The following is a 16,011-nucleotide window of genomic DNA, read 5'->3' on the forward strand; positions in this document are numbered from 1 at the left end:
ATGTGCAGCTAAAGACAATCAGGTGTGAGTGAAAGTGGGGTGTGACTGCCCAGGCCAAATGCAAAGAGTTAAGCAGAGGTCATAAAAGGGGGAAGGGGTTATACAGACCACTTAGATGTGTGGCAAAGATAACAAGATGGAGTACAATTATGGATACAAGAAGATGGGTAAGCTATGCATACCATATAAAATACAATGCAGTTCACATGGGGCATCCAGGAGCATGGGAAAGTGGTGGATATTCAGCAATGCATACCATATAAAATACAATGCAGTTCACATGGGGCATACAGGAGCATGGGAAAGTGGTGGATATTCAGCAATGCATACCATATAAAATACAATGCAGTTCACATGGGGCATACAGGAGCATGGGAAAGTGGTGGATATTCAGCAATGCATACCATATAAAATACAATGCAGTTCACATGGGGCATACAGGAGCATGGGGAAGTGGTGGATATTCAGCAATGCATTCCATATAAAATACAATGCAGTTCACATGGGGCATACTGGAGCATGGGGAAGTGGTGGATATTCAGCAATGCATACCACATAAAATACAATGCAGTTCACATGGGGCATACAGGAGCATGGGAAAGTGGTGGATATTCAGCAATGCATACCATATAAAATACAATGCAGTTCACATGGGGCATACAGGAGCATGGGAAAGTGGTGGATATTCAGCAATGCATACCTGTGGGAACAGAAGAACATCTCAGTCAGATGGTGATGATGACAATACTGTAGGAGTCATGAGTGGCCAAATGCATTATAGAATTCTAGTCTAATTCAGAGTACTTAGAAATCAGTACTTTGAAATAAGGATTTTGAAATTGATGGAGCCGACTATGTCTGGAGCAGACCCACGGTGCTGAATATTCCGCAGCGCTTTAAAGTTTAACAGTTTCAAAACACAAGTCATAAGTAACAACGTTAACACTACAATAATTAAAGCAAAATAAGACGACCCTGCTCGTGAGAGCTTACAATCTACAATGAGGTGGGGGAGATACAGAGTACAGGGGTGTATTTAAAATGGTGTATTTACAATGATGTCCAGCCATCTTGAGGGAGTGAGTGATGGATAGAGATAGTGAATGGGCTACACATGCACACTTACACATAGAATGACTTTGATTAGTGAACATGATAGGCCGCTGTTATGAATCAGTCACCTGAGGAGGAAAAAACAAAAGCACAAGCTAAGTCCAGAAAACCGGAGAGGTTGGTAGCTAGCGGATTGCAGACCCCTGATCCTATTCACCACAACTAACAGTAGCCGTGGGGGGTTCCTACGGTGCCCTAGACCCCTCGTCACAGCTGGAGAGCTAAATAAGCCTAAAGAAAGAAAGGGGAAATCTAAACTGCCCCAGAGCAGACCCCAAAGCGATAGACAGCCCCCAACATGTATTGTCGGTGAAAAACAGATGAAAACACAAACACAGACAGAAAGACAGGCTGAGCAAATGATGGGGCCCAACTAACTGGATAGGAAAGGACATAAAAGATGCTGGCTGCAATCACGCAAAAAACCCTGCCAAAAATAATGTCCAACACGTCTGATAGAAAAGGCCCTGAAGTCACTAGACTTCAAAATCACTATATCAGCACTCAGACATATTCTAAAGACAGAGCAAAGAGATCAACTGATCAGAGACAAAAATGGAGTTCAGCCCGTCCCAACCAGGGCAGGCTGAACACAAACACTAAGTAAACAGACAAAATCTCATGGAAAAATAGCAGAGCAAAAACTTAGCTTTTAGTAGACAGGAACTAAACTGGATGCCAGAGCTCAGAGCAGAAAGGATCACCAGCAACCCTGTAGGGCGTCGGCTGCCTTATATCCACTCAGAAATTCCAGATGTCCAATCACACTCCACCTGTTCACATGACAGGTTCTTCCTATCCAGATCAATTTCACTACCTCCTTTCATCAGCAGAGGGAGTTCATCAGACATCAGATTTGAAGGAGAAAATGAACTCATAACAGGCCGCTCTGAAAAAATGGGTTTTGAGGGAGCACCTGAAACTAAGCAAATTGTGGATAGTCCTGATGTCTTGGGGTAGAGCATTCCAGAGGATAGGAGCAGCACGGGAGAAGTCTTGGAGCCGGGAGTGGGAGGTATGGATTAGTGCAGAGGTTAATCGAAAGTCGTTTGCAGAGCGCAGCGGTCGGTTAGGCCGATGGACAGAAATGAGGGAGGAGATGTAGGGGGGTGCTGCACTGTGGAGAATTTTGTGGGTGAGAACAAGTACATTGAATTGGATCCTATAATGAATGGGCAGCCATTTTGGGGTAGATGCAATGTTTTGATCACCTGTTATAGCGATTTTATTTTTTTTCTCCTTACTTGGTTTATCAATTGGATTAATTCTTGTTATATTTTGGTAGAGCGGGTGGTTCTGAAAGCAGCGATACCAAATATGTTAATTTTTTTATTGTTTTATTTTGAATGGGGCAAAAGGGGGTGATTTGAACTTTCATATATATATTTTTTATATTTTTAAAAAGGTGTTTTTTTATTTATTTTTAAAAACGTTTCCATAAGATGCTCCAATTCTGGCTCTTAGCCTCATTATTCCCACTTGCCTTGGTGCATTGGTAAGTGGGGTGATAATTTTTGGGGTTCATGTCATCTTTGTATTGTCAGGTGACATCAAACTCAGGGGTTAATAATGGAGAGGTGTCTATAAGAGGCAAGGCTAAGTGCCAGAATTAGTGGATCATAAGGATATCCCTTTTCTGGGGCGGCTGAGAGCTGATGTTTTCAGTATTGGAGGAGGCCAATATCCATGGCCCCTTCCTAGGCTATTAATTTCAGCCCACAGCTGTCTGCCTAGCCTTTGTTGTTATTAAATATTACTGTATAATACGGTATATTATATACCGTATATACAGTATAATTTGTTTTCTGATGTCCCCCATTTTAATAACCAGGAAAGGCTAAGTATTAATTGCCTGGGAAGATCCATGGGTATTACCCCCTTCCCAGGCTATAAACATTGGGTCTCAGCTGTCGGCTTTCTCTCTGCTGGTTAACCCCTTACCTACAATTGACGTAATATTCCGTCCATGAGACCATGGACCTAATTACCATGGACGGAATATTACGTCATCGCGATCAGCGGCGCCCACGTGGTGAGCGCCGCTGATCGCGGCCGAGTGTCAGCTAATTATCATAGCTGACACCCGGCACAATTTGTCAGGGGCGGTCACGGACCGCCCCCGACACGTTAACCCCTTGCACACCGCGATCAAACACGATCGCGGTGTACCGGGGGTTAAAGGGAAGCATCGGCAGGGAGGGGGCTCCCTCCTTGCTTCCCTGAGCCCCCCACGGCAGCGCAATGTGCAGCGCTGCTGCGGGGGACTCCTTTCCTGCAGGTCCCTGGATCTAATATGGCGACGGGGACCTCCAGGGGCCTGCAGGAAGCTGGCTTCCTCAGTGCCTGTAAAGCGCAGGCATGAGGAAGCCTGTGCAGTGCCTGTGACAGATCGCTGATCAAATCAAACTTTTCGGATTTTGGCGCGCATGGCGCACCGTCAAAAGTGCGCAGCGCAGGTCAAAGCGCAACTAGCGCACGGCCTGCGCACGATCTGCGCACCCTATGCTAAAGATAGGGTGCGCCGATCGCAGGCGCCGCTGTCCGCTAGTAGGCGGCGCTACAAGCAAGGGGCGGGCACGCCGGGCAGAGAGCCGGCTCGGGGGCGGAGCTACCCCCGGCCGTGCGCGCGCTGAAAATGCGCTAATGTGAAACCAGCCTTAGCGTTCGACAGCTGTCAAACATAAAAACCGCCATAAATAGTAAATCAAACCCCCCGTTATCACCCCCTTAGTTAGGGAAAAATAATAAAATTATTACCATTTTCCCATTAGGGTTAGGGCTAGGGTTAGGGCTAGGGTTAAGGTTAGGGCTAGGGTTAGGGTTAGGGCTAGGGTTAGGGTTAGGGCTAGGGTTAGGGTTAGGTCTAGGGTTAGGGTTAGGGCTAGGGTTAGGGTTAGAATTGGGGGTTTCCACTATTTGCACACATCAGGTGCTCTCCAAACGCAACATGGCATCTGATCTCAATTCCAGCCAATTCTGCGCTGAAAAAGTCAAATGGTGCTCCTTCCCTTCCAAGCTCTGCCATGCACCCAAACAGTGTTTTACCCCCTCATATGGGGTATCAGCCTACTCAGGACAATTTGCAAAACAACTTTTGGGGTCCTATTTCTCCTGTTGTCCTTAGGAAAATAAAAATTTTGGGGCAAAAATATCATTTTTGTGGAAAAAAAAATGTTTGTTATTTTCACGCCTGGGCATTATAAACTTCTGTGAAGCACTTGGGGGTTCAAAGTTCTCACCACACATCTAGATAAGTTCCTTGGGGGGTCTAGTTTCCAAAATGGGGTCATTTGTGGGGGGTTTCCACTGTTTTGGTACATCAGGGGCTTTCCAAACGCGACATGGTGTCCGATCTCAATTCCAGCCAAAAAAGTCAAATGGCGCTGCTTGCCTTCCGAGCTCTGCCATGTGCCCAAATAGTCATTTACACCCACATATGGGGTATCAGCGTACTCAGGACAAATTGCACAATAACTTTTAGGGTCCTGTTACCCTTGGGAAAACAAAAATTGGGGGTGAAAAGATCATTTTGTGGAAAAAATATGATTTTTTATTTGTACCGCTGTACATTATAAACTTCTGTGAAGCCCTTGTGGGTTCAAAGTTCTCACCACATATCTAGATAAGTTCCTTAGGGGGTCTAGTTTAAAAAATGGGGTCACTTGTGGGGGGTTTCCACTGTTTAGGTACATCAGGGGCTCTCCAAACGCGACATGGCGTCCGATCAGAATTCCAGCCAATTTTGCATTGAAAAAGTCAAACGGCGCTCCTTCCCTTCTGAGCTCTGCCATGCGCCGAAACAGTGGTTCTCCCCCACATATCAGGTATCAGCGTGCTCAGGACAAATTGCACAATAATTTTTGCAGTCTAATTTCTCCTGTTACACTTGGTAAAATAAAAAAAATTGAACCTGAAGTAATTTTTTTTGTGAAAAAAAGTTAAATGTTAATTTTTTTTAAATATTCAAAACATTCCTGTGACGCACCTGAAGGGTTAATAAACTCCTTGAATGTGGTTTTAAGCACCTTAAGGGGAGCAGTTTTTAGAATGGTGTCACTTTTGGGTATCTTCTATCATATAGACCCCTCAAAGTGGCTTCAAATGTGATGTGGTCCGTAAAAATAAAATGGTGTTGCAAAAATGAGAGATCGCTGGTCAACTTTTAACCCTAATATCTTACTAACAAATAAACATTTTGTTTCCAAAATTGTGCTGATGTAAAGTAAGCATGTGGCAAATGTTAATTATTAACTTTTTTGTGTGCCATATCTCTGTGATTTAAGGGCATAAAAATTCAAAGTTGGAAAATTGCGGAATTTTCAAAATTTTCGCCAAATTTCCATTTTTCTCATAAATAAACGCAAGTTATATGAATGAAATTTTACCACTAACATGAAGTACAATATGTCACGAGAAAACAATGTCAGAATCACCGGGATCCACGGAAGCGTTTCAGAGTTATGACCTCATAAAGGGACAGTGGTCAGAATTGTAAAAATTGGCCCGGTAGTTAACGTGCAAACCACCCTTGGTAGTGAAGGGGTTAATATAATGTCAGGCGATTCCACGCCATGTTTTGAGAATAAAATGTATTTAGTAATAAAATACATATACAGTAAGCTACACAAGCACTGTATTAATTATATATGTGCCTGGCATCTTTACATACAATCTATTCTATGTGTATATATTAGTGCTTCTCACTATATTAGAATATACTAATATAGAAAACTCATATATTATATAGAGTCATTACAAACAGAGTGATCTATTTCAAGTGTTTATTTCTGTAAATGTTGATGATTATGGCTTACAGCTAATGAAAACCCAAAAGTTGTTATCTCAGAAAATTAGAATACTTTATAACACCAGCTTGAAAATGTATTTTAAAATCTGAAATGTTGACCTTCTGAAATGTATGTTCAGTAAATGCACTTGTATCACCCAGAGCGGGGTACACTGGGCAGCGTTAGATTCAGGAGGTCACAGAGGTGGCAGCCATGCCTGGGTATCATGATTAAGAGTGCTTAGCCACTCGAAACGTGTAGATCGATCGCATGCCTTGTAACTCATGCTGGCTTTTAAACCTCATTTCTATTGAGTGAATAAAGAATATTTTTCACTACCTCGTGGAGCTGGACAAAGTTTTTTCTCATTAGCCATGCCTAGAGCCTGTGCTCCGGGGACAATGAAATGGGGGTTAAAAAAATAAAATAAAAATAAAAGAAATTTGAAAAAGAGTTTGTGACGCCAGTTGGAGTGTTCGACTGTAAGATAGCAGGCACTGCAGATGATCCCTGGGGGGTAGATGGTGATGGCAGTGAAGGTGTGTAACCCCCTCCAACTAGGGCTGGGTCCCAGAGATAGTGATGGAAGTAGATGGTACGGAGTAACAAGGCAGGAGACAAGGAAAGTCATTTTATCATTTACTGAAGTTCAGATGAGGTTCAGAGGATAAAATACAACTCTCTCACCAGGTTTGCAATCTGCTCTGCACGATACGAGTTATCTCTCTATCTGCTGGGGTTCAGTGTAAACTTCCTGCTGTTCTAATCCCTTCAGGGGCAAAGGTTTCCCAGAGTCTGAAAGTTCTAGTACTACCAGTACTCACAGTGTTTTCTGCCCTGGCAACATGCAGCTTGAATCCTATGTGAAGCGCATGCTCGTTCTGGCATAATTCCACACTGATTCTCGGTTCCTGTAGTTTTCGTGGGAGAAGACCCTCCACTGCTGGTTGTATAAACCACACAGCTTCTCAGCTTACCATCCAACTCTAGAAGAATAGATGGCCTAGGGTCTGAAGCCCTGATCCTCCTCAGCATTGTTCCTGGGGAGAGCACATGTAACTGCTCCCAGAACATTCTCCATTTTCTTCACACCATCTTCCTCACAGAACAACAGACTAAACTCCTCCCCACCCAGTTAGGGTACCTCTGCCAAGCTCTAAGCTTCAGGCAAGTAAGGGAGTGGGGTAAAATTGTGTGTGAAGTTGTCTCCAGCAGAGAAATCATAACTTCCATCAATTACAAAACATATATAAAATAGTACACATTTGACCATTTTGTGGCGGTAAAGACTCAGGGCGCCACACACTCAATACTTGGTCACGGCTCCTTTTGCATCAATTACTGCATCAATGCGGCTTGGCATGGAGGCGATCAGCCTGTAGCACTGCTGAGGTGTTATAGAAGTCCAGGTTGCTTTGATAGCAGCCTTCAGCTCATCTGTATTGTTGGGTCTGGTGTCTCTTATCTTCCTCTTGAAAATACCCCATAGATTCTCTGTGGGGTTAAGGTCAGACGAGTTTGCTGGCCAATCAAACACAGTGATACTGTTGTTTTTAAAACAGGTATTGGTAGTTTTGGCAGAGTGGACAGGTGCCAAATCCTGCTGGAGAATAAAATTTCCATCTCCAAAAAGCTTATTGGCAGAGGTAATCATGAAGTGCTCTAAAATTACCTGGAAAATGGCTGTGTCGACTTTGGTCTTGATAAAACACAGTGGACCTACCCCAGCAGATGACATGGCTCCCCAAACCATCACTAATTGTGGAAACGTCACACTAGACCTCAAGCAGCTTGGATTGTGGCCTCTCCACTCTTCCTCCAGACTCTGGGACCTTGATTTCCAAATGAAATGCAAAATTTAGCTTAATCTGAAAACAACACCTTGGATCACTAAGCAACAGTCCAGTTCTTTTTCTCCTTGGCGCAGCTAAGCCACTTCTGGTGTTGTCTATTGATCATGAAAGGCTTGTTGTAGCCCATGTCCTGGATACATCTTTGTGTGGTGACTTTTGAAGAAATGACTCCAGCAGCAGTCCACTCCTTGTGAATCTCCCCCAAATTTTGAATGTTTTTTTCTTAACAATCCTTTGTTATCCAGATTGCTTGTGCACCTTTTTCTACCACACTTTTTTCTTCCAATCAACTTTCCATTAATATGCTTGGATACAGCACACTCTATGAACAGCCAGCTTCTTTAGCAATGACCTTTTGTGGCTTACCCTCCTTGTGGATTGTGTCAATGACTGCCTTCTGGACATTTGTCAAGTCAGCAGTCTTGCCTATGATTGTGGAGTCTACTGAAACAGACTAAGGGACCTTTTAAAATGCTTAAGAAGCCTTTACAGGTGTTTTATGTTAATTATTCTAATTTACTGAGATAATTACTTTTGGGTTTTAATTGGCTGTAACATTAACAGAAATAAACAATTGAAGTAGATCACTGTTTGTAATGACTCTATATAATATGAGTTTCACTATTTGTACTGAAGAACTGAAATAAATTAACTTTCTGATGATATTCTAAATTTGTGAGAAGCACCTGTATGTATTCTATCTATTCTATTTTGTCATTTCACACAGCATGCTGTGATTTTTTTTTCTCATCCCCATCTGAGTTGAGGAAAAAATTGCAGATGAGCAGGGACTCATAATTCCCCGTCACACACAGCTCAGTTACGGTAGGCTATTACAATCCTAGCATGGGTCATGTTTGTTGGACATGAAGGCCCAATCTATGGGATCACTCACACATCAGAAATTTTCTTGAGCTCGAAAATTTGTCAGAGTTTCACCAGTATATATTTCTGGTCAAGCAGAGATTATCGCAATGTGCGGGTGGAGCACACAAAAAGGATAAGATCCGGAGAGTATAAGCAAGGTATTTTATCCACACCAAGGCATATTTTTTTATTTTGAGTAAGGCACTGCTCTGGTGCCAAAATATGCTGGTGTAAATGAAAAACCTTGACCATTTGTACCACCAGATCTTTCCAATAAATTTTTTCCCAGAGTTTCTGCCGAGTTTGGTCAGTGTGTGAGTTTTTGCTACCTGAATTTGGTCAAAGTTTCCTCAGTTTTTCTTGAATGAGAAACAAAAAGACAAAACAAAAAAGGTTTCTCTATCTTTTCCTATCTAGTAGTCCAAAAAAAAGGACGGTTATCAGATGGCATTGGTAAAACAAGGATAGCACTCATACACATAAAAAATGTCTAGCTAAATGAGCCTTTGGGAAGATAAGCTATGAGAGATTTATGGTTGCAAATTTAGAAATTGACACCCCTGTCGAGAACACATGAACTTCCCACCAAACAAGTGTTTGAGGGTGAAGGTGGTGATAAGAAGTCTATATTTTGTCTAGATATAACATGAGGATTTTCCTGAATGATGCATAGAAGACAGCCAACTATGGGCATGGAAAAAAGGGAAAATGACAGTTATATGAGGGCTTGTTTTTTCCTGAATGTGTTGTATTTGTTAGTAGCACCATTTTTGTGCATATACAACTTTCTGCAAAACCTTTTGATAACTCTGTATGGAATGAAATAGAAAATAAACAGCAATACTGTTGTTTTTGATATTTTACATTTACTGTGCCTTTATTCTGTGGCTCAGTTTGATTATGGCGATAATACATTTATGTACATTGTGGTCTTATTTATATTTTATTGCTTTTGTACAATAGATGCACTGTTCAAAACAAAACATTTATTTTGTGCTGCTATATTCCGAGAGCCTTAGTTCCATCTACGTAGCTGTGTGAGGAGGACTTGTTACTTGTGTTACAAGATGTGTCATTTATAGAGGTCTGTATTTATTGCATAACAAGCTATAAATTTTATTGACGCCTTTTTTAACTCTATATAAAATTTTTGATCACTTTTTACTTCATTTTTGGTGAGGTGGAATAAACAAAGTAGCATTTCTTGCAATGTTTTGTCCTATTTTTGTGGCCTTCACTATCCAGGGTAAATAATGATATAGTGTTATATTATGCATTGCTGTAGATGCAGCACTATGAAATATATGTTGTTTATTTTTTTTTTATTCTGAAAATTGTAATTATGCTTTTTTATTTATTTATTATGCTTTGCTTATATTGTGCCATCATATTCAGCAGCGCTTTATGGACATCATCATTAGGGGCTCACCATCTAAATTCCCAACTAGTATGTTTTTGGAGTGTGGTAGGAAACTGGAGAACATGGAAAAAACCCAGGCAAACATGGGGTGAGCATTTTATGCTTAAACCAGATACCACTGCAGTTAAAGACAGATTTCAATGAAAGGCTAAACACCAAGGAAGCCATTAGAAGCTGCTCAACCTCATATGTTCACACTATCACTAGGATCTGACTTTTACTGAAGTGGCCCCTGGCTTCCATCCTCAGGTTAGCTGCTGGCCGGTGGCACAAGTTAAGGGAAATGCATGATAACAGAAAGCAGATTCTGACCCAGACAGACAGTGAGGAAGATAAAATCAGAGTAACAAGTGCCAAGTACATAATCTTGGGATGGCCAATGGTCAAAGTCAGGAGGTCAATCAATGATGGAAACAAAGTAGTCAGGCAGTCTAAGGGTACAATCCAAAAAGACATCAAAGGAGTTTTTCAACAGGAACAGGTTGCTAAGTGGGTTAGGTGATACCCAGAGGTCAATCCAATGCATAACCAGAGTACGACAGAAAATACAATAACAACAAAGTATGGTGGGAAGCTTTAAGAAGGCTGCTGTGAGCACCCATTAGTCACCAAGCCAAAGAGTACTGGTTAGTCAGGCCCAGTAACTTGCTGACCAAAAATACAGTCAACGACATTGAGGAGAACATGATCTTCCTTTAAAGGCACAATTGTTTACTGGGAACATAGTATACCACATAGCACAGAAACAGAGACTGACACTGGAGTCAGGACAGATAAGTTAATTACAAGTATAACCAGATACACCCCGGCACAGGGAGGAGATTTTAATTTCCTTACATGTATACAGGTGAATAAAACTGAGTATCAGCAGATAAAGCTGCAACTACTCAAATCTGCACATACTGATAAAATAATAATAATAAAAACAGCTTAAGAAATATAAACCAAAATATAGACTGTTAGAAGCTCAAAGTAGTGTGAGGAAGTTGCAGAATAACAAGTGTATTGGCTGGTGAGGTATGCAATAATAAAGCACCAATGATACCGGGCTTACTGTAGGACTGGCTAATTACATACATTCTTCAACATTGAAATTGCAACACCAAAAAGTCATGACATTAAGGCAAATCACAGGATGGATAGAAATGTTTATTGATATGCAAATAATGAAAAAAATAGAAACTAAATTTTCAAAACATCTCTATTTATTCCATGTTGAGTATGAGCACCACATGCAGAAAACCCTATGGGCTTGGCTGCTTTCAGAGAGGTTATTAGTGGTTGTCTGAATGCTCTAAAATGTTAAATGAAGTTTGGCATGCAACTCAACAATATCAGTTCAGTTTACAATTGCCGACCAATAATGTCCCAGATGTGTTCAATTGGAGACAAGAATGGAGACTCTGCAGGTCACCTCAGCACTTTTACACAATGCAGGATGCTCATAGTAGAATGATAAACATGCAGCCTGGTTTTGTCGTGCTGAAATATGGCTCCTCGGATATTTTGGAGAAATTGACATATTTTACTGGCTCCATGACCAAATAAATGTAACGCTGTGCTTTTAATGTACTTGAACTGAAGACTGGAGGTGTCCATCTATCATACATAATGTCACCATGCACCATTATCCCGAGAGTAAGTTCCCTCTTGAACGTTTCTTAACATCATTGCCAATGTAGTCTCCAAGTCAATTTGCAGTTATCATTGTGATCAAGACAAAAATTCTGACTCATTACAAGAGTATAGTTCTCGATTCCCTAGCCTCCATTGTGGCAATCCAGTTTCTGGTCTCTTTGGAAAACATGTTGGCAACACCATGAAAAAGCTTTCCCTATGGAACATCACACCTGTCACCGGTCCTACTCCTGGCATTAAACTGTGAGTTAGCATAAAATACGGACCCTTCTAGTCTTCATTCCACATACACTAATAGCTTGGCATTACATTTATTTGGTGGTGCAACAATCATTTCTACAAAGAGTCCCAGGAGCGTTTTTTCAACACAACACCAGGACACATGTTGCTCGTGCTACTGTGAGCAGTTTGCATGGCACAAACATACTACCATAGCCAGCAGCGTCTCCAGACTTGTCTCCCATCTAGCACATCTGAGACGTCTTTTTTCAGCAGTTACAAAGGGAGCTGCCGGCAATGGATCTTGTTGATTTACCAGAGTACATTCAGCGTGGCAAAACATTCCTCAAACCACCATTAGTAACTTCATTGATGACAGCCAAGAAGGTAAGTGCAAGGATTTCTGCGTATTATGCTAATATTCAATACTAAATAAATCGAGATGTTTTAAAAGTCTATCTGTCCTGTGACATCCATAGTTATGCAACTTAGTAATATTAAGTCCCAAAGATGGATAGATAAACTATTATAATAGATAGTAATGTAATACTACTTACAGGATAAGTAAAGGGAGGTCAAACAATCCGAGGTCAGGTCCAGGAAATGGCACAGTACAACAAAGGGTAGTCAGAGACGAAATCCAATTCACGAGCCACGAAAACCATTAAGGCAATATAGTTTACAGGGAGCAAGCAAAAGAGAAGTCAGGTCACAAGCAAATAGTATAAGTGCAGGAAGATAATAAAGTCAGGCTGGGTCAGGTGCAGAGCATAGAGTGATCAGACTTACACAGGCAACAGCAAGTGTACGATTGACACAGAGTGAATGAGCTAGCATGCTTAAGTAGAAGACTAATCAAGGAAAGTGAACACAGATGATTTCAGCACACACCCAGCACAACCCCTACACAAAGTAACATGTCAGACAGGAACAGAGTGGAGATCATGACAGCTATCGATTTTTTTCACTGACAGCACTGGTACTGTTTTAGATCAGCTCACTCTGCTGCACACGGAGGTAGACACAGGTACACTGTCTCTTAAAATCTTTCTCTGGATAATTATACATAGGACATAAATCAACACAAATTTAAAAAAAACACTGCTCTTTGGGCAAAAAGGAAAACAAACCAAAAAGGTATACAGTCATCTGCAGATGCGGGAAACCGCCCGCTCAGGATATAACAGCCAAGTCCAGTACAGTTTAGCACAAAAAACAATTCACTGGAGCGTATAGTTCCAGACCTACTGAACGCTGAATGTCTCTTTAGGCCGACTACTTACCCCAGACCATGGGGATGGAGATAAGGTGGACAACCTCACATCCGCTCCATGGCTGTCCACAAAAACCCAGCCCTTAAAATGGCCGATTAACCCCTCTCAACCCCTCTCAACACGTAGTGTGCTGGAGGAAACTTCTAGGTTTCAAATCACTAAAGCTAATAGTGAAACGTTTCTCCCCACCAGCACTTTGCCAATGACTATGTCACATTACCTATGACAGTCTATGGAGCTGTTCACATGTCAGACTTTTTCCTCAGACTGAGGGGTGCATGTAAAATCACAGAGACATGTTCAATATTGGTCCAAGTATTGGAATAAAATTGACTGATCCAAGTATGACTGGCGGTGGACACTGCGTCATAGGATACCCGTCCTGCACCGTATTTTGTACAGCTGACTACTGGTCTCTGACCACCTATAATCTTGGCAACTCACTCTTGCTGATTTCTGCTTAACTGTGTGTGGCATACTCACAAGATCCTCTATTAATTAACTCTAGAACACTGATGAAGGGCTATCATGACCAAAATGTTTGTAACTAGTGGCTACTGTATGTATTAAAACTCTTTTTCTCACATCAAATCCTCTTGAATGTGACCAGTATTTGATATTTGATCTTAAGGTTTGGGAACCTACTACTTGGCACCTCCCTTACCAGCTGTTCTAACATTTACCTTATTAGACTTTTTCCTCAGACCAAGTGGTGAATGCAAAATCACAGAGACATGTTCAATATTGATCCAAGTATTGGAATAAAATTGACTGATCCAAGTATTGGAATAAAATTGACAATGCAAGGCTATGGGTCAGTGAAAAAGACAAAGCATTTGGATGTCATCTGTATGTTGACTGTTTTTCATTGGTTAATAGATAGGGTAGGGTGGAAAAACTTTTTTTTCTGATCAGTGAGAAAAATTGAAACTTTAACCAAATTCTGATGAAAATCTGATAAAACTCTATTGAAAATCACTGATGAAACCTGGTCTGTGTTTTTCGTTCTTCAAAAAATCTGACCTGTGAATAAAGCCTTTCAATTTCAATTTTAAAGATTGTGTTGCGATATTAGACACTCGTAATTTTTTTTCATTCTTTCATTGGACAACGGATGCTTAAGATTTATCGATGCCCACATGCAAAGTTAAAGTGATTATTTTTTAGCCACCAAGTCAACTCTCAAACACATGCACATTTATTTAAGAACTCCTTACAGCTATAATGTTTAAGATCTTGATATAAAGACTCTCATTTTCTATACTATACAGTATGTTGATATGCACATTATTTACTGTTTTTGTGTGTTTGTACATGATACTTACGCCTGCATTTTTCCTTTTTTTCTAGATTCTAACTGTTCATATTTCAAGTTCTTTACTACTGGGGAAAATGCTTACATATTTCAGCGTGTTACACACAAAGGTAAGTTTGCTTACATATAAGTTGGTCTATTATGCATTGTATGAATGGGTGGCATTAAAATATGTATAACAAAAAAGTATCAAACAATTTAACGTTTTTTCTCCACAAATATGAACAGTTCTTGATTTTCAGTAATATATACATTATAGACATAATGGAGCCCTGTCCTTCTAGGAATGACATTGCATCTTGGGAACGGACAATAAATTCAGGCTTTTTTGACATTTTTTTCCGAAGTCCTATCCTTACTGTACATCACCCTTAGGCTACAATCACATACCTGTGTCTATTTTTACTTCCGTAAAAACTGTTTATTTCTCATGTGTCATCTATTTTGCCATCTGATTTGCATTAGTGTTCCTTTTTTTCTCATCCATTTTCAAAATAACTGATGGAGATAAACTGTCTGAACTTTGATTTATTCATTTACTCTTAATGGATGAGTGAAAAATGCATGAAACATGGATAGAACAATGAAGTCAATGTTTGCCTTCCACTGTTCATCCATTGTATACAGATCCTCACAGACTTTAATGGATGAGTCTGTTCCTGAAAATGAATGAGAATAAGAAATGCTCGGAGTCTGTCTGACCCGGAGACATGGATTTATTTTTAAAATGCGTGACTATAGATCAATGAAACTTTATAGGTCTGTGTGCTGTCCAAGGAAAATACTGACAGCACTTGCACGTTTCACATGCATGTGTGGCTGTAGCCTAAATTGAGTGGTAAATTAATCTGTCAGCTGTTTTTTGTCACCTAAAATTCCACCACGACCATGTAATGCTCTTCTAGTTCTCTCCATCTCAGTTTTTCGTTCCTGCATCAGTGGCCTTATTAGGTAAAACAAAACAGATAGCTTGGGTTGTATGCAAATTATGAAGTCAAGGAGGTGGACCTGCTCGTGTCTCACCTGGTGGGATCGATCTTCTGGTTCTTTGGTCTCCACGAGCAGTTGCTGTGCAGCATTGCCACATGGCGTTAGTGCAGCAGGGTGGACTGTTTTGGAAGTGGAGGACACTGGACTGCAACTGAAAGACATTCGTAGTTGTGTATTAACCCCTTCATGACCAAGCCTATTTTGACCTTAATGACCAGGCCATTTTTTGCAATTCTGACCAGTGTCCCTTTATGAGGTAATAACTCAGGAACGCTTCAACGGATCCTAGCGATTCTGAGATTGTTTTTTCGTGACATATTGGGCTTCATGTTAGTGGTAAATTTAGGTTGATAATTTTTGCGTTTATTTGTCAAAAAATCAGAAATTTGGTGAAAATTTAGAAAATTTTGCAATTTTCAAATTTTGAATTTTTATTCTGTTAAACCAGAGAGTTATGTGACACAAAATAGTTAATAAATAACATTTCTCATATGTCTACTTTACATCAGCACAATTTTGGAAACAAAATATTTTT

The 16,011-nt window shown here is 40.7% G+C and overlaps 1 protein-coding gene across 1 annotated transcript in view; it reads left to right on the forward strand.

Annotated features, from left to right (window-relative positions):
• The window catches only part of CACNG6 (calcium voltage-gated channel auxiliary subunit gamma 6), a 244,088-nt gene that overhangs the window by 164,575 nt on the left and 63,502 nt on the right, over nucleotides 1-16,011 (forward strand). The window contains exon 2 of the mRNA XM_073571178.1: nucleotides 14,522-14,596. Within this exon, the coding sequence (XP_073427279.1) occupies nucleotides 14,522-14,596 (75 nt within the window). The remainder of the gene's footprint in view (nucleotides 1-14,521; nucleotides 14,597-16,011) is intronic.

Source organism: Dendrobates tinctorius, unplaced genomic scaffold (assembly GCF_039654945.1).
Source record: "Dendrobates tinctorius isolate UK_male_01 unplaced genomic scaffold, ASM3965494v1 ptg000028l, whole genome shotgun sequence".
Taxonomy (NCBI): domain Eukaryota; kingdom Metazoa; phylum Chordata; class Amphibia; order Anura; family Dendrobatidae; genus Dendrobates; species Dendrobates tinctorius.